The 22,226-nt window shown below is 42.9% G+C and overlaps 1 protein-coding gene across 4 annotated transcripts in view; it reads right to left on the reverse strand.

Moving 5' to 3' along the window:
- Positions 1 to 22,226, reverse strand: part of RAF1 (Raf-1 proto-oncogene, serine/threonine kinase) — a 415,567-nt gene that overhangs the window by 256,034 nt on the left and 137,307 nt on the right. For all 4 annotated transcript variants that reach the window (XM_086938972.1, XM_086938971.1, XM_086938970.1 and 1 more), the window contains exon 2: positions 830 to 1,062. In XM_086938972.1, coding sequence (XP_086795098.1) covers positions 830 to 1,036 — 207 coding nt within the window. In that variant the 5' untranslated portion in view covers positions 1,037 to 1,062. The remainder of the gene's footprint in view (positions 1 to 829; positions 1,063 to 22,226) is intronic.

Genomic DNA, 22,226 nt, shown 5'->3' on the forward strand with positions numbered 1-22,226 from the left:
AAAGTCAATCAAAATCGTTGTATACTTTTAACACTAATAAATATTAGCCACGATGCTGCAGAATCTCCCCAGAAGAACCACAGCGCTATGCGTAAGAAACCCCTATTCATGGATCGCTTGGACTATAGTAACATCTTCAACACCGGGCTCCTGAAGGGAACCATCAACAGCCTCGAAAACAAGGCTGCCAGAATGTGCCTCAAGAGGAGGAGAGAGCACAGAAAATCCTGCCCAGAAAAAACTCCATCAGCTCCCGGTGAATGTCGGGTTCATATTTAAGGTTTGTTGCTCTATACAGAATGCCAATCACACAGGGTTTTACATTCAATGACTGCACAAATTATCTTCCAGAAATGAAACCAAGAAGACTGGACACAGGAGTTGAGGTACAAATTCTCTTAAGGCCATGAATCAGTGTCTGCGGGCAGAACCCATTACATGTGCACTGGGAAGAGTCTGAAAACTCTTAGGTTCAGCATCATCATTCTTAACTGATCGCGCTCCATTTGGGGGTCGTGGGTGAAGAATTACAAATTGGACCCTCCCCATGTAGGACTCGAACTTAAGCTCCTGAAAATGTACTTAAGTGATGTGCAGCACTCTATAAGACTTTTTAATATAGGACTACATTGGGAAAATTGCATGCATATCAAGCCAACTGATGCATGTATGCTACTTTTCTATAGCTTAAACCTAGTCACAAGGCAAGAGTCAAACCGGACTAGCAAAGAAAAAACAAATGTATGTATATTGCAAAATAAACTCTTAACATTTTATTAACAACCTTGACCTCTTTTATCATGTATTGATGGTGTTTTTAAAAACGTACCACTGTGCGCTGCTTGTTCGGTAAGTTGACTCGAATTCTGTTGCTGGTTTTGGAGGAGTCGGTGAGCTTGCCATCGTCCGATGCCCTGCGCTGGTAGCCAAACTGCTGGCCGATTGTTGGAGACATGCAGTTAGGACCATCAAAGACTGAATCCTTAAATCCAAACCCATTGCTGAGAGTTTTCCAGGCTCCCTGAAAGTGCTCCATTGACAGCTTTTATTGAACAGGGAAATCTGAAATAAATAAAGCTGTGATTATAACAGGTGCAACACCCCAACAATCCTTCACACATCCCTAAATAACCATTGAAATTCATTATTATTGGCTTACGCCACTCTTAGTCAATATATATGTAATAACCGAGTACTGTATGCAGCATTAGTCAGAAAGCAAACAGACTGATTTGTGTAAAGGGTTTATTTGCATGTACGTCATTTACATAAAGTTTAACTGCATGAAACTATCCTCTAGGCAGGGCTTATACATTGTCTTCAAGAAAAAAAGCACAGTACACAAACTGCATAAGTAATTTTTTACTTTGCTTATTTATTTTCTCATAGCTCCTTCAAAAGAACCTGTGCACCTGATCATGTACTTGCATGCATGTAGTAATATTTTTCAAAATAAAAGGTTTGCTAAAATCATTATTGTAGACATACCTCAGAGAGGACCTCATTACAAAGGTGAGAAAATCCTCATAAGGGCAGAAATTTAACTTTCTGATCGAATGGGGAGTATGCGATATACAGAAACACCAACGCCTTTGGATTTCTATCTGGGCACGATTGGAGGTTAAATGTATCTGGCAAAATGTGGCCAAGATGAGGAGAAAACCTGCAGGAAATCACAAATTTTCATGTGAATTTTTAATTCATGTGTCAAAACCATGTGGTACAGTAAGGCACTGTATTACTTATTCCAAGTGTAATATCACTGCATTGGATTTGCATTAGTACTTGTAATGAGGACCATACGAAATTAACTCAAGCAGTATACCTGCAATATTGTGATTGCAGATTTTCTGTTTGGAATGTTGGGTACTTGCCAGGTCTGAACACCAACTAAAATGATAAGGTTAATGATAGTCGGAAGTAAAACAAAACTAGAGTAATGCATATATTTCCTTCCACCCGAAAGGTGGTTGGGTGACAGACCAACGGTTAAAGAAAACAAAGGAGAGGAAGTGATGCGATGGCAAAAGAAGATTTCAAAATGTATAGTAGGATCTTGCACGTGCAATAAAAAGCGGTCGCATGAGGAGAACACAGAAACAGTATAGAGATGTTGCGTACCAGGGAGAACCAAGGATTGTAAGTATGTGTGGCAAAGGGGGAGTTTAACTAGATCTCAAGAAAGGACATACAATCAATCATGAGGGAAAATAATAAGGTCAAGACTACTCCACAGTGTAGTAAAGACAGGTATACAACATGTAACAAGCACTGTTTGGACACAGCAATCAATGCTTAGCATTAGAGATAGAGGACACATGGTTGCCTTCCAAAATTCAGATTTCCTAAGGTAGAGTTGCCGTTATCTCAGACGGTTTAATTGCAAGTTTCGCTTCATTCATCATGGACAAAAAGAAAATGGTGTGTTTATCCTCAAGTGGCTAGATCAAACACCATTACTACAAGATGCTCTCTATACCAGACAATCATTTTAAAAAACTAGTATAAATATATCTGATGGCATGGTTCTTTTCATGTGCTGTACCATGAAGAGACCACATACATCCACATTTCAACTCAGATTTTTCTGCCCTGAGGAAATCAACCCTACTGCCTTAGTGACTGAATGTTTAACGGGCAGAACACCTTCACTGCATTTAGAGGCAACTTTTATCCTCTATTTATTTTTCTCTCTTGATCTTCAGTCTAAGTGAATGCTGTAGTCAGTTATAAAGGGCGTAGTTCCATCAAAACAACTGTCGAGGAAAAGCTGGTCCATGTCAATACACAAACAACTGCAATTTGCCGTATAACCATGGGCATCTGTTCTCTACAGTCTGCCAATGGCTGCTCCGCTACCGAGTATCCTTCTTAGTAACACAAAAAGAGATACAGTTTCAATGCCCATGTACGTTTTAGGTCTGGCTACAGACAGCTTTAGCTGTCTAAAAACGTCAAGTCATCAATTCATCAACAAAGTACAATAATAAGCAATGAACAGACAGATTGGACTTTGCGTCCTCCCTCCTTGTAGTCCGATTAGTAAAGTGCAAACATATCACCCCCCTCAAGGGGGTCAAGGCGCTGGGGGCTGTTGGGGAGATTAAGTGAGCTATTGCCCAGAGACACATGATACTGAGCTGCCGTCAGCACTCTGGATCGAACTGTGAGAACCTTGCTCCGAAGTTAGCCGCTCTGGCCGCTGCACCACACCTCTCACTTTAGTTATTTATTTACTGTTTTTTCATAGTTTGCGAATGCACAGGTGAATTACCCATCAAGGCCATATCATTTTGTGGGTGTTTACATTGTGGCATTTATGTTCCTAGTAGGTTTCATGGTGGAGACATCGAGAAGTCCTTCTGGAAGTCTGTGGAGTCAACTTGGCAAGTACCTTGCCATTGAGAGCACTGTGTGTTCTCTAATGCATTTACTTTACAGACATGACAACATTTTAATTGTGGACTTATAGCTTTTCTGTTTAGAAGTGCTGGCTCATTGAATACCTAGGATAACGATACAGTGCTCACGCTTGCGTGTTCATTTGTTTCATTGCGCTCACAGTCTATAGACATATGCACATATATGCTTTCTTAAAGATGCAAAAACAAGATCTGCTAGAATCAAAGGAATATGTTACTAAGATCACCACTTACAATCCAAACCTCATCTTTGTATCTCCTTTTCAGAACACTCTCCCTGGAGTGTACAGTTTACTTCAGCTGATGCAGACTGACATGAAAAGGGGCCCACATCCAACTTAAATATTGTTGCAGCCCAAACTGTTGCTTACTAATGGAATTTTCCCCCCATCACCACTGGGTGCAAGTCGCATAAGACTGAACACTTCCCCTTAATGCCATCATTATACAAATATCCTACGAAGTTGCAAAGCATTGCATTTGCTACATATCTACTTAACAATAACAAACGCTGGTGGGAAGTTAAATTGACAGAAACTTAACAGTGTTAGACACCCACAAAAAAATGCTCAAAAAGTCACTGATTATTTTGAACTTTTTAAGAAATATTTTCAACGTTTAACACAGTCCAACTAAAATGTCAGTTTCCAGTTTATTGGAACAGTGGAGTGGCTAGGGGCTAATAATGGTTGGTATAGGCCTTCTGCTGCAATATTTCGATGTTTTTCTTTTCCCTTTTTAATTTAGAACATACTACTCCCAGTGGGTAGCTAAAGCCAATATATTGTCTTTTTGCCTCGGACTATACCAGCTGTTAAAGGGGCTCCCCTTCATTATAGGCCCTCGCCTGCGCCTAAGGCCTATCAATCAGGGCCATTAACACATTTTATCCCTCTGAAGCAGGCTATCATACTCAAGTAGTGTCACCCCCAAGCCAGTGTCAATCAGCAGACTGACTGTCCCAGTACCAAATTCCACAGCAATTTTCCAGCTTCTGTAAAAAATGCAACCATCCTAATATTCCTTTCTGACTGTAGCTCAGACAAGGCATTATCATCGCCCTAAATACACAACATAACGCTTTCCCATATGTTCATTTGAATAAACCTGCCTAATTTAATTAGACGGTAAATACGGAAGGTAATTCTATGGAATTCTGGTTAGGACGGCTTTGACTGTACTATTTCGGCCAACCTTGAAGTCAACTTCGGAATCCACTACTCTTTCCTAACAGTCAAATAGTCTAGTTGGCAGATCATAAAAAACATTCACCAACATAGTTTTCTTATTTTAACGTTGCATTTAAGTTCCAAAGAGCGTCGTAGTTTTCACTATTCTCCTTTCTGGTTCAGATTTCAGCAGTTTCCGAAAGGCTTTTAATGATCAAGATTTTGCTCTGAATTTTAACATATACCGTGCACACATCAGTAACCTTCTCAATCCTATCAATCACGCTTATTGCAATAATATCTTACCTCAAATACTTAATCAATGGATTAAGGTATTATTGCTAGGCAGACTCAATGTATATTTACACATCAACCCTTCAGTTTTCCCCCAAAAAATTTATTTTTCTGTGCCCCATATTTGTATGCAGGTAAATATTTGTCATACAACGTTTTATAAATAAACTTTGATGACTAGGTTGCCTCTAATTCTTTTAATCAAAAATACTAAAATATCCCAGTTACCTCTACAGTAGATCGCATACAAACCATGTGCTCATGAAAAACGAGCATGTATCCCATGTTCAATAAAACTAAATGGGAATCATTTACTTAATGTGGTTATCCTGAAAACTGGAGGTGGTAGTAGCTACTGAGGAAAGGAGCAAGGCCGGCTTCTTCTATCCTTATTTACCATGTGTTACCCTTTCTTAAGCCTGCAATCATGCAACAGTTTAGAGCTAAAGAGGACAATCCCTGGTTAGAATGGCAAAACATACTTTCTTTACCCCTCACGGTTTGCCTCAGCAGCAGCATCTGAGCCTACTATTAGCTTTTACAGTCAGCACAGATATTTAAAATGAGTGCTGAACTATGAATCCTAAATGCCTAGACACCGAAGGCTCCTTGCTAAATCCGCCCTACTGGGTGTGCGGAGCTCCATAAATAAACAAGGCTAGAATTAACTATGCATAATTACTACTGGAGCAGCAGGCGCACATCTTTTATTACATCAGCATTCACTGACAACATCAGACGCGTGAGCGAAGATCCAATTTCGTGTTATAACCTCCCAGGCCATGGAGGCTATTATTAGTCAAATTTGATGGACTCCGGCCTGCACTCAGATCTGCGGCATTGCCCTTGTGTGTAGGTGGCACTTTCTGCCAGTCTGAGCCAAGAGCTGGAGCCAACTTACTTTCCCTTTCCAAGTTTCTCACCCAGGGGGAACCAAAAGCAGCTCTGGGAAAAACCCTAAAACCAGCCCACTGCCTTCATCTCCTTACACAATCTCTTTTTCCATCCCTCCATTCTCTCCTCCCTCTCATAGCTTTCTCCCAACCTCGGTTAGTCGGAAAGTGACAGAAGCACCAGGAGCCCCCTTGGCTTATAAAACCGGCCTCCAAAGGCCCCAGTCCACTGGGGAAATGCCCAGTGGGATAAAAGGCCTGTCCAGACCTGTTCTCACCATCTTTGGGACTTTGCCTCCACAGAATTGTTTCCTGTAGTCCAGAAACACAACATCCAGAGGAGTTTGAGTTAGGAGACCATATTTTCACTCACACCTCATAAGTAATCAGATAGCATATTGGCCTGAACATGGAACAGCAGTAAATCTGCCCTGATGACAACATAAGCAGAAATCCTCACTGCAAATGAAGTGTAACTAAGAAGGAGGGTGGGGCTGGTTCCAAAGGTTGGGGTATGAATATTATGGTTTTAAAACAACTTTTATCAGGAACACTGCACATAAGCAGCTTTGCCCTTCTTTTGCCAAATTATAGAAATGTTGTGTATGGCTTCCACTGGAAGCCTACGGCATGAACAAGTAGATTCTATATCTGCTGTGACGTAACAACAGTGTGTGATAAAAGATGTTTCCCACTGTTGCTACATCTTAAAGGAATTCCGGGCTGTTTTGACTGGGCGCTCTGGGAGCCATGGTAGCGAGGCTGAGCCTACTCGGGGGGTACATGAGTATTTTATAACCAGATGAATGAAGCATGTGTTGTCATGGAAGCCATCCTGTAACTGAAGTTCAACGTATGAAGGATTAGAAACTCCCAATGTAACTCTTCTTCATGGAGTCAATTATCTAGTACTTGCAGTATATATCCAATCCCATGAAAAAAGTGCCTTATAAAGAAAAATGTCCAAAGTTGCAATGGAGGAAGGCTCTTGTGGAAGCTTGATGCATAGGGTTTGTCAAAAAATATATGCTCTTCATATTTTTACAGGTTACAAATGCAGTATTGTGTATGGAATTCATACTAATATAATAAAGAGAGAGACCAAACCTTTGAGGAGGGTAAGCTCCGGAACCACAGCGCCAACCGGAGCACCGCATGCAGCGTCGGAAAGGTGAGGCAAAGCAGATGGACATAGGCTATACACCGGCGCAACATATACGTTGGAGGGGACAAAGCACGTTGTGTGACAAAGTAGTCTGTTGGAAGTAGCACCGGCTTCGAGATGGGCGTGTGATGGGCGTGTGCATACGTTTGGAGCGTGTGAATAGCGTTCTATCGCGGCAGCCGAGTACACCGTCGGGTGACGTTTGGAGCGTGTGAACAGCGTTCAATCACGGCGGCCGAGTACGCCGCCGGGTGACGTAGACGCGGCGTGTGGTGGTGGATGCAGAGCCCGGGCACGATGTGCAAGGCAGGACGGCAAGCGGCACATATCGCTGGGGCAGACTGTAAGCCCAGAATTTCAGAGCAGGTACACACGCGTCGGCGCCTGCACATATCGCTGGGGCGCATTCTGATTGCAGAAAGGACGGCAAGAGGCACATATCGCTGGCGCGCATTCTAATTGCACACATGTCTGTAATACCCGGACAACGTCGGGACGGGCCGCTAGTATATAATATTTAAGCACTATTTCTGCATCCAGGCCCATGATGTTGGGGTTTTCCGATGACTCCCTATGGACAATATATGTCTAAAAACGTCTACAAACAAACCCACCAAATGGATAATTAGGGAACGAATGGGCTCAAATAGCTACCTGTTCCAGGCCTCTACAGCCATTGGGTAATTCGGTGGCAGGGCTGCACTACATTCTCATTGAGGTTCAGAGACTGACACAACGGTGGTTGGAATAAGGGTGTCGGTATTATTAATCCTGCACCCTCTGGGGCCCGCACCACTGGCCGCCTGAAATGGGTGAACTTCCTAAACCGGTACACACAGCACGCAATTTGGGCATAATGATTGGCGATCAGGTGACGATGAAACAGCAAGTAGCAAAGACCACTTCTATTTGCTTCATGATCCTCAAATTGCTCCGCAAGATATTATGGATGATGCCTGAATCTTCGCAGAGAACAGTCATCCAGGCCCTAATGATGTCAAGGCTTGATTATGGTAACGTCCTTTATCTAGGAGCTAACAGAGAGTTAATAAGCAAACTGCAGGTGGTACAGAACTCTGTGGCCAGGCTACTTCGCCAGGTACAGAAAACATCCTCAGTCACAGGCACTTTGCGTGATCTCCATTGGCTCAAGATTGAACAACGGACAAAATTTAAGGCCTTATGCTATATGCATAAGATTATGCTGGGCACTGCTACCCACGATCTATGCTCCCTAGCACAGTCTTATCTTCTTTCACGTCTACTTCGTTCCGTGTCCAAAGACAACTTCATAGTCCCTAGATTCAGACTCTCACGCATGGGTGGACGTTCTTTCTCGTACCTGGCCCCAGTGCTGTGGAACTCATTACCTTCCCCACTTCGCCATGAAACTTGCCCCAAAACCTTTCGCAAGGCCTCAAGATTGTCCGTTTTTGCCTGCATTCTGTCCTGTGTGCCGGGAAAGAATAATACTAATAATCCTGAAGATATCCAGTCCATGGTTCTTCAATGTTCCAAGAAACACAACACGTATTACACATATAAAAGCATACTTAAAAGTGTAAAATATCAATATATATATATATATATATTACCTACTGGTGATAGCCAGTAGGTATATATAGTTAGGACCTAGTTACCATAGGAAATTCTGAACATTCTATTGGGAATAACTTTGGCGCCGATTGAGGAATGTGCGTAATTTTCCTGAATTTTGGCCAGCTCCGCTTCGCTCCTTCCCTGAAAGTTTCGGGGGGATTCGTCAAGCGGGGGCCGAAAGGGGGGCCCCAAAACGTGTTTTCCCCATGTTAATTTCCATAGGGACCTTTAGACACGGCTAAAATTATATATCTATATGCGCTCACCGTACGCGCACCGTACGCGTACGGTACGCGTACCCTTCTGTGCGCGAGCGAGTTTCTGATTGGCTGGCAGTCGACTGTCAACATTCCAAACTGTCCAAACCAGGAAGTGTTAGCCACCATCTTGGTTTTCAGGAGAACTGAGGCACAAGAGAGCCCAAAACAAGAGTGGAAAACACGAAAAGGGGGCAGGGTAGAGACCCCCCAACCCTCTAGCCCTTCTCAGGGGGTCCCAAAAGGACCCCCAAGGGCAAAAAAAAACATCGAAAAAATCGCGGGGTACGCACAACGTACGCGTACCGTGCGCGTACCCCGCGATTTTTAAAAAAAAATTGCACTTGGTGGTCCTTCTGGGACCCCCTGAGAAGGGCTAGGGGGTCAGGGGGTCTCAACCCTGCCCCCTTTTCGCGTTTTCCACTCTTGGTTTGGGCTCTCTTGTGCCTCACTTCTCCTGAGAAACAAGATGGCTGCTCAGGTGGTCCCAGAAGGATAATAACATATATAAACGTTATCCGCGACTAGAATTAGCATTTACAAAACCTTTGAAATTTATTGAAAAAAATATAGGTTTCACGCCTTATATAGTTAGGAATTAGCATTTAAAAAACCTTGCAAATTCACTTAAAAAACCATAGGTTTCAGGCCTTATATAGTTAGGAATTAGTATTTATAAAACCTTGCAAATTCACTTAAAAAACCATAGGTTTCAGGCCTTATATAGTTAGTTATTAGCATTTTAAAAAAACATTGAAATTGCTCCTATATAGTTAGTTGTACTAACTATATTTCGCGCACCCGCAATCCACTGCTGATGATGTCACATATTACATCATTCGGGACATGGTCAGTGACATCACTGATGAAATCACTGATGACATCTCAAATGACATCACTGATGACATCACTGAAGACATCTCATTTGACATCACTGATGACATCATCCAGTGACTGTGTGTTTCTGTAAAGTTTAAATATGTTTTACATATTGAAGAGTGAGTGGATGTATAAGTGTCTGGATGAAGGATTTAGTAGGTGCGTGACTGACTGTATGAGTGAGTGATTAAATGTATAGATACATTTAAACACGATGAAGATAAACTGAAATCAGAGGCAGCCAATGGGTGCCCTGAAAAGCAAGAGTGGATCTGAGCTTTTTGGTCTTACATCAAAACATTGTTGATGTGCATACACAATGTTCAGTCCATATGCAATTTATTTCAATAGTGGACCCTAAGATGCTATCACAGAGAGGCACATTTCTTAAAGGCAGAAAGACTTAGAATCATGCAAGCACCAAATCAAAACTATGCCAATACATTCAGACATCCCTCTCGAGCCTATCCCTTCCTTGATCTCCATTCCATGAAAACAGTTTTACCACAAACCTCAATTATTTTCTAAAACTCAGAGGTGGAACCAGTGATCTATAAAGAAGGAGTGGCCAACCAAACAATCCTCAAAAGGACAAAAGTCCAAACGTAGCACTCAACAGAACAAATACTATACACTAGTTGATTATAAAAAGTCAGTCTCTTCTTTATTATGTTTCCAACATAATCTCCAATGTTCTAGCCAACACGTGTTTCATCGTCTGGTCCATATCACCATCAACTTCTTCAAGGTTAGAAATCATGATACAATATTCATCTAATCATTCCATCCCCAGCATATCCAACTTCACCAAGGTTACCCTTATCTAGTGAAAAGTGCTATCAAAGGGCACTCATGTAGGCATGAAAATCATAATATTCTACAAAATCAAACGTTAAGTGATAAGTAGTGCTGACAAAGAAACCAAACCTCTCCATAGTTACATTCTTGAACTTCCCATGTAGCACAACAAAATGTTTTCACCTTTCAGGCAATCTTAATAACAATGTTTGGTACGCGAAAAGGGTTCATATTATCAGATGGTCCCCCATTGCAATTAATCCAATTGGATTCATGCGCTGTTTATTTTGAAGAGTAAAAATGTGTTCTCACCTATAGTAAATATATTTTCATACAATCATGTGTTCCAAGTGTAGCTACCAACATGTCAATATCTGCAAATGCAAAAAAGGGTGATATTTTCTACCTTTCCTGACATGCATGTAAAGTTGACCTGGAGTTTCGTATTGCATGCCACAGGCTTAGGCAGAAAATGGGAAGCCACAATCCCTCACTATAAGCTATGCAAATATGAGTGGTCTTCGCCCCGCCTAACACGCCAACAGATTTAATACGGACTCTAAACGAATGTCGAACCAGTATGTGTGGCCTTTTAGAAACAGGTGGTTAGTTTGGTACCCTTAGGTCCCTCAAGGACCTACCAACTTTTATGCTTGCATCTGGCTATATTCAGAGGGTCCTCATTAAGACTAACTATATCAAATGTAATTAATGTGTGATTATTTTTGGTTGCCTATTTTTGATTATGAATTTTGCCGTCATTGTTTACATACTCATTTCCATATAATACGGTACACACTGGTGTCACCAGTTTTTTTAATCTTGTAATTATGAGCTGACGCGAGTAACTAATCAGTGGCTGATAAAAATAATAGCTCCGCATTGTCGGTGAAATATAATTAAAAGAAAATTGTTAGGGAGAGTGAAATGCATCACTCAGTTGGCCTGCAGAGCGCGAGCTTTCACAGTTCTCCCGGGGCAATGCTGATCAAGTCTGGGTGAGCCTCTCTGCATGAATTCTTCGACACCGCGGAGAAGGAGCCTGCATATGATTGGTCACAGTCCCCACCCTGGTGATAAACACCAAAATGATTTGGGCCTTGCAAAGAAAAACCTTCCTCAACTTTTATTCATCAGCTCTCTTTTTATGGTCTGGTTTGACCGTGAAGCTGTCGCCAGACAATTATGTGAGAATCATAAGGAGAGGGACGTAGGCTCCTCCCACTTTTTGGGGGCACCAGAAGTACTTGATTTGATTGGGCAGAAGGTGTGTGCTTTCACCAAAAAAGTTCTTGCCCTCCCTACAGCTGAGATAATTTTGTTTATTTATTCGGCTGCTTGGGCTTGAACTTTCATTGTCGCACACATGACAATGTAATGCTATTAAAGTGTCTTAGATAATTAGATCATTTAAGGTGTTTTTTTCTTTTTCAGCAGCGTAGACGGGAGGAAGGCAGTCATTAACCTACATCGATTTTGAGGTCTAGCTTGACAGTGCAATTTTCACCTAACCTTTTAACCCCTTCGCTGTGGCGGGAATTCCGCCGCAGCCCTAAGGGGGCGGGGGGGGGGGGGGGGGGGGGTCGAGCAGCACTCGCATGCTCATGACGGAGCCGTTCCGTCACGAGCCGTGGTTGAGCTGTGCTCGTGACGGAGCCGCTCCGTCACGAACGCGCCCGCTCAATAGAACGCGCCGCGCAGGCGCGAAATTAACGCCGAGTGGGACATGAGGGAACCGCTTCGTCATGAGCACAGCTCAACCGAGGCTCATGACGGAGCGGCTCCGTCATGAGCACAGAAGGGGTTAAATTACATCAATATTATTCTAGCATAATTTGCTTCCACTCAAATACATATCCGTTACCTTGCTATACATGCTGGCCCCTACCTTTCAAATAGGAGCTCAACCATCTGCCTAAGAAGGAGTTGTTCATGAAGCAGTGCAGTAGCGGGCACTGCATCAAAGCATGCCTCTGTTTGTTTTTCATTAATTTATTACAGAGATTATACTTTAAATTGTACCATTTTTGATCAAGCTTAAAAAAAATTATCAGGTGAGAGACCGTCCCGAATCCTCTGGAAAATGTTACGCTTGTAAAGTTGACCTGGAGTTTCGTATTTCATGCAACAGGTTTAGGCAGAAAATGGGAAGCCACAATCCCTCACTATAAGCTATGCAAATATGAGTGAGGCCGAACACTCGAACAAAGCCAGACACACACACTTGACGCCATCTTCATCTCCAGTGACAGAATCAAACTCACTTACACACGCTTGGGCCCTAAAGTGCACTAACTGGTCCTTACATGACACCACATTCAAATTTCACCAGCCGCCACTGCAGAACTGAATAACCAACACAATATATGATGATATATGTGTGGATCATATCAAAACATTAAGAGCACACAAAACCTCACTTATGTATGTTTTAATGGCCCGTCATGTTCCACTGTCCATAAGTATAATATTGGCATAATACAAGGGACACCAGACAATTGGTTTACTTTTTTTCACTCATGGCATTGTCAGGAGGGAGGGTTAACACTTATTTTAAAGTTCATGTTTAGAATCAATTCAAATCAATCTCAATGCAGAGTTGTGATTTAATGTGCGAAACCGAAACACCTCCATATGTTAAAGAAAGAATTTCCTCATTTTAAATTGTTTATCATTTTCTTATAATTTTTTTGTGTAATTTACATCCAAAATATTTTGATAATTACCCGTGTTCTGTGGCAATTAGGGATCATCCAGACCCCTGGGCCGGCCTTTGCTCCACTGCAAAGCCATTTTAAGTCATGGGCACAGTGAGTAATTGCCCAGGCCCCAACCTTCCAGAGGGTCCTGCTCCTGCCCACCCTCCACAAGCACGACCAACGGCCATTGCACCAGGAGAGTTTGCCTGAGTTGGGGGATGCTACTTGTTCAACCACCTAACAGTGCCTCTTCTGTTTTGGGCTTCTCTGTTGAGGCCGAACACACGCACAAAGCCAGACACACACACACACTTGACGCCATCTTCATCTCCAGTGACAGAATCAAACTCACATCACTGAACTCACCTGGACAGACCACCCCATCGTTCACTTTACCATTTCCGATGCCCAGCGCATCTCTGCCAAACACCACAGCTCCCCCCACCACAACTAGGGCAAGGTCACTGAGACGAAATGGACTCGGGCCTTGGCACCATACATCCTGAAACCTCAGCAGATCTCGACCAAGCCATCCAGAACTATTCCACCTGGATCAACAAATGTGCTGACAAGATTGCCCCAAATGAATCTAGTAAAAAAAAAAAAACCTGCCAGGTGCTACACCCCAAAACTCAGAACCACCAAGTGCAACTGCTACCAACTATAAGAGAGACGGTGCGTCATCAAAGATTACTCCGACAGAGTTTCCCATGTAGCAGCTCTCAGCAACTACCACTGACGCATCAAGGAAGTCAAGAAAGCATTCATCACTAATCGCGTCAACACTGCAGCTAACCACACAAAGGAAATCTTCAAAGTTTTCAAGGAATTCTCCAACACTGCAGCCATGGAGAACACCATCCACCCCTCCAAAGAACTCTGCGACACCCTCTCTGACTACTTCCACAGCAAGATGCCTCAAACTCAACTGTGGCGAAATAGAAGTACTAATCTTCTGGAAGAACACCTCCGCATGGGAACACAGTTGGTGGCCAGCGGAATTCGGACGAACACCTGCACTGGCAGACCTTGCACACAACCTCTGAATCATCCTCGACATCCAACTGACCATGAAACGAGAAGTTAACTCAGTCGCCTCCTCATGTTTCCATACCATTCGCATGCTCCGCAGAATCTTCAAATGGATCCCAATCAACTCCAGAAAGACATTCATGTAGGCCCTGTCACTAGCCGCCTCAACTACAGCAACATTCTCTATGCCCGAATCCCCACCCCAACTCCTCAAAAGACTCCAGACCATAAAGAACACCGCAGCCAGACTCATCTTGGACGTCCCCAGGTGGACCCACATCAGAAACCTTTACTGGCTACCCACCCAAAAGAGATGCCAGTTCAAGACCCTCACGCACACATACAAGGCCCTACAAAACCAAGGACCATCGTACATCAATCATCAACTAAACCTCCACCTACCAGCAAGACAACTGCGCTCCGCCTCGCTCGCATACACCCCCGCATCCTGCACAGACGCAACGGGGGCTGCTCCTTCTCTTACAAAGCTTCCAAGACCTAGGGATCCCCAGTGTTTTAAGTGGAAAAGAAGAGTTGGTGGGGTCCTAAAACAGGTGTGATTTGAGCCGCCTTTACATGAGGCGTGGTTTGTGTAATTAATACATGTGAAATGGCACCTTATGTTTTACAAAATCATTACTGGGGTAACACTCGTCAAAGCATAATCAAAATCGGCAGGATACTTCATTTACCATTTTATATATAACACCTTTATATAGGGCCAAAAGTTTTAAAAAAAATTGTCAAGGGTCATTCAGCAGAAATGAATATTGCTTTAGTCCCAAACACCAATTGTGGACATCACTAGATTCCGGTCAATCTGTGTGTCATAAAAGGGGCTTCTTGCTTGGTCCCAGTCCTGGCAGGTCATGGCCCGTGTAGAGCACTGGAGATGGTCAATCATGTGTTTAACATGGCAGAGAAGGATTTGACATGATACACATTGATAGGGATACTGCTTTCTAAACGAAGAAAGACCAGTAAAGAGATGGGTACAGTACGTATAATTAATGATCAAGAACTCCACCATGGTCAAGAAATTATACTTGGCAATTTGGGCAAAAGTGATACAAGGAGCTCGCACCAACAATAAGATAAGTACGGCTGTTAAACTAAATAAACTCTTTGCATTTCAGCTCCTTCTCAGCTGTATTTACGAGACCAAGAAGTAAATGCGGCATGGAAACCAGCATACACAAAAGGGGATCAACTGCATATTTTTGCACTAACACCACCAGGCGTCTTGGTTACTTCTCCCATTGAAAAACCACAACCTATTTCTTAAAACAACAGTTTCTGCAACACAGCTCTTCCTATTACGATAGTGTTATCAGCTGTTGCAAAGTTCCCTATCTCTGTCGTCAAGCTCAAGTACAGACCACAAAAAACAGTCTATGTAAACAAAGTTCAGGGCAACCTCATCAACTACCCATGGACGGCTCTGCTCCCTGGAAATCCACTGCTCAGGAGGCTCCACTTGATCTGGCCTTCCGCACCGTGACCACCGTGGACTACCTGGTCTGCAGGAGCCTTTTCATCTACTGCGCTCATACCAATTCTGCAGTGATGTAACTTCCAAATCAGAAAGATTAGATGCAATTTACAAAGTTCAAAATTCACACTTATGGTCTCGGCATGCTTCAGGCACCCATACAACGACTGGAATGATCGGCCTTGATAGGGGTCAGATAGGTCTTCAACATTGAATCTTCATATAACTGCTAAGAGTGGTAGATCATTCAGATAAGACAGGGTTGGTCCTTGGTCATTAAACTCCAATGCCACAATAGTTTACACTGGCACACATTTAAATCAATCATTTATTGTACATTCAGTCAGAGATTAGTACAGCATAAAAATAATATTGGTGGAAATGCATAGAGTGAATTTAGGCGATACGCTGAAATTACAAGCATTAGCAATGCCAATAGGTATGGCTTTAAAGGCATGCTGTATGGTAATGTGAAACATTAGAAGTAGTAAGTATGGAAAATTATATGCATTTGTGTGGAAGCAAAGAACTATAGAATGATATTGGTGTAGGCTAAAAAGTCACATGACAGTTGCACTGTCATGCCAGACCGAAACAACCATGTAAGTTAATGACTGCCCTCCCATCTGTGTGCTGACAGAGGAAAAACACCATAAATGATATACTTATGTGAGGGACTTCTTTAGAATTTCAATGTCATGCATGCAACAATGAAAATTCAAGCTCAGGAAGCTGGATAAATAAACAAAATAAACACAGCTGTGTGGAGGGCAAGTACTTTTTTGTGGAAGCACACAAGTTCTGTCCAATCAAAACACGTACTCGTAGCTTCCAACGTGTGGGCGGAGCCAAAGCCCCTCACCTGGTGATTCTGTCAAGCCAGACCATAAAAAGGGAGCCTTGCCCTTGATGTGAAAACATTGTCCGCGGCTATTTCTTCACAAGTTTAACAAGTCAAATGTTTGCCGCTACCGACCTAGCAGAGTCCAGCACCAGTCAACATCCAACATTTGGTTTAGCGATTCCAGATCTGCTCTGCCTTGCTGGGCCTTAAAGTGAGTTGGTTATGGAGCTAAACCAGCAGCCAGACTTCATCACTGTGGGTTACTGAGCCTAGTTCTCCAAGGGAACTGGTAGGGGTGGAAGACACTTCATGAGACCGTGACACACAAAGATTGCACACCTTTTTTATACATAGAACATATCCTTTTTGAAAACCTATCTATACAATGACCAAGTAATCCTTCCTTTTATTGAACTTACACCTTGCAAGATCGTCTTAATCAAAATGCTAAAGGAGTGAAGGCAAGAGAAAGAGCTGTACCTTTGTTACGCTGCATTGTAATCATTATGGCACTTATAGCGGGGCAGAGCCTATAGAGCATCAGAAGAGTGGAGAGACGTGTGTTCTTCATTGTATACGACTGCTGGAGCCAACAATAATGATTCACTAGCTGTGAAAGCTTAGCTAAGCCATACTCCCTTGATGCAGTCCTTGGGGATCTCAGCACAGCCCTCCTCCCATGCATTATATGTCTGTCAAAGGGATTAAAGGTGGGTGGATATGAGAGATGGAATAGTGAGGCTGAAGATGGAATTAGAAGGTGAAAGACCGGGGGGGGCGTGGCTTGGCGCCGTGGGTGATGGCGGCGCTTGAGTGAAGCTCCGCCGAGGTGCCGGGAGTCTTACCTTCATTCCCGCGATGTTCCTGTTGTGACGCCTCATATTGCCGTCGGAACATCTCTACCATGCAGTGGCGCCATTGAAGACCTCTTTACAGCGAAGGAGACGAAGGTATTCGCCGCTCCGCCTTCACGGACGCGCTGGTGTGCGCAGCCGCCATTCTGCGCATCCTGTCACGGAGCGACTTTATCACGGAGACGGATGCGGTTTTTCGCCCAGCCTTCACTCGTAGGCTGTTCATCTTCCGGACCACCTGTGTAACTTTTCAGGATCCAGCCCTGATGCCTTCTTTCTCCAGCGCGACGCACATGAGGTAAATTTCTTTCCTCACACAGCGCGACCGCCATTTTGCGAGCTCTGCAGTCTCTGTGCTCAAATGTGGAAAAATTCCTCCTTCTGCCTCACAATCTGGCTGCCCATAATTACAATTTCTTCTGGTTGCTTTATGGAATGACTTTCCTGCATACATTCTCGTTCAGCTGCAAGTAGGGATGGTAGATTACGTACTATCCTCATCAGTTAACATATTTAATTGTGATTTGCTTTACTGACGCAGAAGCTTCCTCCATATCTACTTCTCAGCCCAGCGATGACTTGGTGATTTGCCCTTATTAAAGGTCTTGCTGACCTACATTTACACTTTGAACTTTCATGATTTTCGGCGCAGTTTGTGGAAACTTTATGTGATGTAATTGGCTGTACATTTCCGCCATTTTGCCTTTTGTTCTTCTTAAATAGCTCCTCATCACTGGGGTTGTTTCCAGCATTTTTCTTCGCTATTACCAACTGTCACTCAATCTTCGCTTCTTTGCTCCTCTACATGGGAAAACAACAACTCATGTCTCGCTCTTCCTCCAAAGCATCTACAAGGGTGGCTTTTATTAAGAACTCGAAAGTCTTCTCTGCTCTCTCCCAATTAGAAGACTCTCTTTCACCCTCAGGTTCGGAGGAACTAATGGAAACACCCTCTCCTACAACATTGGGGAAAACAACTGTCAAGCGGTTAAAAAAAACACCTCTTTCTCCGCCTACGTCAACATCTCCTGTATCCATGGAGCTGCTGTTGGAGGAAATACGCTCTTTTCGTCCTTTTCTCGAGGAAATTGGAACACTCCGCCCTTTTATGGAGGAGACTAATGCCAAGCTTCAAGTCCTCACGGACAATTGGTCTCAAATTGAGACGAGAGTCTCTTCGGTGGAACACTCTGTTGCATCTTTTCAGGAATCACAAGCCAAAGTTACCCATTTATCTTCCCAAGTAGGAGCTCTTCAAAAGCAGGTGGAGGAGTTGGAAAATAGAGGCAGGCGTAATAATCTTCGCATTTACGGCCTGGCAGAAAATCTTGAAGGGTCTGACCCGATTGTCTTCTTTAAATCCTTCCTTCCTAAACTGCTCCATCTACCGCAGGATACATCTCTCAACATCCAACGTGCGCATCGTCTGGGCCGTTTACCCACATCCCTCTCCATGTCTCAAAGGCCAAGGGGTGTCATTCTCTACTTCCTGGAGTACACAGATCTTTTGAAAGTTCTAGCAGCGGCTAAGGCTCGTCCCAAACTAACATGGCTTGACTCTCCAATATTCTTCGCTCAGGACTATGCTAAAGCTACTGCCAACCGTAGGAAAGCTTTCCTCAGCATGAGAGAGGTTCTTCGCGCCATGGGTGCCCGATATGGCTTATATCATCCTTGTTTGTTCAAGGTTACCTATAATAACAAAACCACCACCTATGAAGATCCAGTGAGATTGCAGAGTTTCATCAATGCCCATCGTACCTCTACTATGGATACCTCTGGTCCTTCATCTTCCTCTCCTGGCTGACTCTTCACAATGCACGCTTGTTTGGAGACTTACGCTCTTTCACTGCTGTGTTGTTGTTCGCATCCTGTTTTAGGCTGATTCTTTGGTTCTGTTAGTCACTTCATGTTCAAATCACACGTTGTGTTGTTATGGTTTCCCCCTTTTTTTGCAGTTTCATGTTTACTTGCTTGTTTTCTTCCTTTTTCATATTATGACGTTCCCCATTGTGTTCGTTCCCTCATCTTCATTTTTTGCCACTGCTTTTTGTTTTGTATTACCTTTTCAGCTTTACCCCGTATTTGTTTCCACAGGAACCCATTGATCCACGATGACATCTCCCTGGTTCCTTGCCCGGCTGTCCTCAGTTGTGTTGCCTTCCCTACCTGGCTCCTTCCCCCCTCATTTTCTTCTCGTACTCTCCCTTAGTAGGTATGTTTTCCTCTTGTTTTTTGTACCATTTTTGCTTCCTATCCCACTTCATTTCCCCTTCCTTTATAAATACACTTCCTGCTTTCCTTTACGATGATGTTCTTTTTTCTTCAGGTTCTATTTACTCTTTTGCTACCTTAATTCATTTTTCTTTCTTACACCCTTTTCCTAACTTCTTCTTTTCTATTCCTCATTACCTTTTTGAATCATTGCTCAACCAATTCATGGCTTTCATGTGTTTACTATGCCTTTAAATTTGGTTTCATGGAATGTTAAGGGTATTAACTCCCCAATTAAATGACAACGCATTTTATCTCACTTAGCTAAACTAAATATTGACATTGCATTTCTTCAAGAAACTCACCTTTCGGACACAGAATCTGGAAAACTCAAGAGAGGTTGGGTGGGTGACGTCTTTTTTTCACAAGGTGATGGAAAACGTAATGGTGTTGCCATTTTGTGTCGTAACTCACTTCCTCTAACGGTCATATCTCAGGACTCGGATACTAATGGCAGATGGATTCATGTCAGACTATCACTTAGAGGTGTTCCAATCTCTCTCCTTAATGTTTATGGTCCCACGACTGGTGAACCCCTTTTTTGGGCTGACCTTTCTCCCCGCATCACCCAATTCATGGATGATAACTTCATCCTTGCGGGATATTGCAACCACCCTTTCGATCCTTTTCTGGACAGGAAATCTGATGCCACTTATATTCCCACAAAATCGCACAAACTGTTCACTCAAGCTATTTCGCAACATAAGCTTGTTGACTCGTGGCGTTTATGCAACCCGACTTTACAAGAATTCACTTTTTATTCCCCCCACCATCGTTCCCAATCACGGCTTGATTATATTTTTGTTTCACATCCACTTACTCAAACCCTCCAGGCGGCAGAAATTGGTCCGATTTTACTTTCTGATCATGCCCCTGTACTGGTTAGTCTTGAAGTTTTACCCAAAACTGAGGGTCCTAAACGCTGGCGTTTTAACAATGCCCTCCTCCTAGATCCCAACTTTTCTACTTCTTTTTCTGCCTTTTTTGATGAATTTTTCCTCTTTAATGATATCCCACCCATTTCGAAACATACTCTCTGGGATGCCTTTAAAGCCGCTGCTCGTGATTTTATTATTAATTTTGTCGCTAAAAAACGTAAATCTGCCCTCCAATTTACCAAAAACCTTCTCCATGACATTAAAAGATTGGAACACACCTATTTTACTTCACATTCCTCAGATAGTCTGACATCTCTGGTTGCTGCCAAAATTAAATTCAATGAAAAATCTACTGAAGATGCTTCTTTGTATTTGCTTAAATCTAGTGCCAAGTTTTATGGTGGTAGGAACAAAGCCGGGAAGATTCTTGCTAATTACTTAAAGGTTAAACATAACAAAGTAAATATTGAATCAATTTATGATGATAATGCCCATTTACAACACAAAGATGCTGACATTCTTGCTACTTTTTCACATTTCTATGAATCCTTATACACTTCAGACACACCATCTTCTCCCCAGACTCTTGATCACTTTTTCTCCACCATTCAAACTCCTACTTCTTTCCCTCTTGACCTTTCCTCCTTAGAATCTGACGCCTCACAGAAAGAATTGCTTACCGCCCTTCACCGTTTAAAACTGAACAAAGCCCCCGGCCCCGATGGGTTCACTGTTGAGTTTTATCTTCACTTTTCGAAACTTCTTATTCCAAAACTTCATTCCCTCATCCACTCTTTTGCTGAATTAGGCACTTCTTCCGGTACCTTTTCAGATGCCCATATTTGTCTAATTCCCAAACCCGGAAAGGATGTCCAATATTGTAAAAATTACAGACCTATTTCCCTAGTTAATATAGACTACAAAATCTTTGCCAAGTTATTAGCGATTCGATTAGATCTTTTGCTCCCTGACCTTCTCGGTGATGAACAATCAGGCTTTGTTAAAGGCCGTTACATCACAGACAACATGAGACTCTTATTTAACATCTTAACAAAATCCTCCCATCTCCAATCTCCTCTTGCAGCCATAGCCTTAGATGCTGAAAAGGCATTCGACAGGGTCGAATGGCCAAACCTCTTTCACACCCTTAACTGGTTTGGATTTGGTCCTAAATTTATTTCCCTAGTTTCGTTGTTATACTCTCATCCACGTGCTGCAGTTTTCGCAAACGGCCAAATCTCTCCTTATTTTGATCTTGGCAGAGGTGTCCGTCAAGGTTGCCCTCTTTCACCCTTCCTCTTCAACCTGGCCCTAGAACCTTTTTTGTCCAAACTTCGTCAAAACCCTGATATTCATGGCTTTCGTACCAAAGACCTTTCCATAAAACTAGCTGCTTACGCGGACGACATTTTATTATTCATTTCGAACCCCATTGTTTCCATTCCTGCTTTTTTAGCGGAAGTACAACACTATTCCTCAATCTCTGGTTACAAACTTAATAACGATAAATGCGAAATTTTACCTTTGACAAAGTTTACTTTTAAAGATGATTTTACTGCCTCAAACTTCACCTGGAGTCCTTCTAATATTAAATACTTAGGTTTGCATATTACCCCCTCAATCCGTGATACTGTGTCCCTTTGTTTAACCAAGTGCGTCCAGAAAATCTCTGATCTC

The sequence above is a fragment of the Lissotriton vulgaris genome, chromosome 9, assembly GCF_964263255.1.
Source record: "Lissotriton vulgaris chromosome 9, aLisVul1.2, whole genome shotgun sequence".
NCBI lineage: Eukaryota > Metazoa > Chordata > Amphibia > Caudata > Salamandridae > Lissotriton > Lissotriton vulgaris.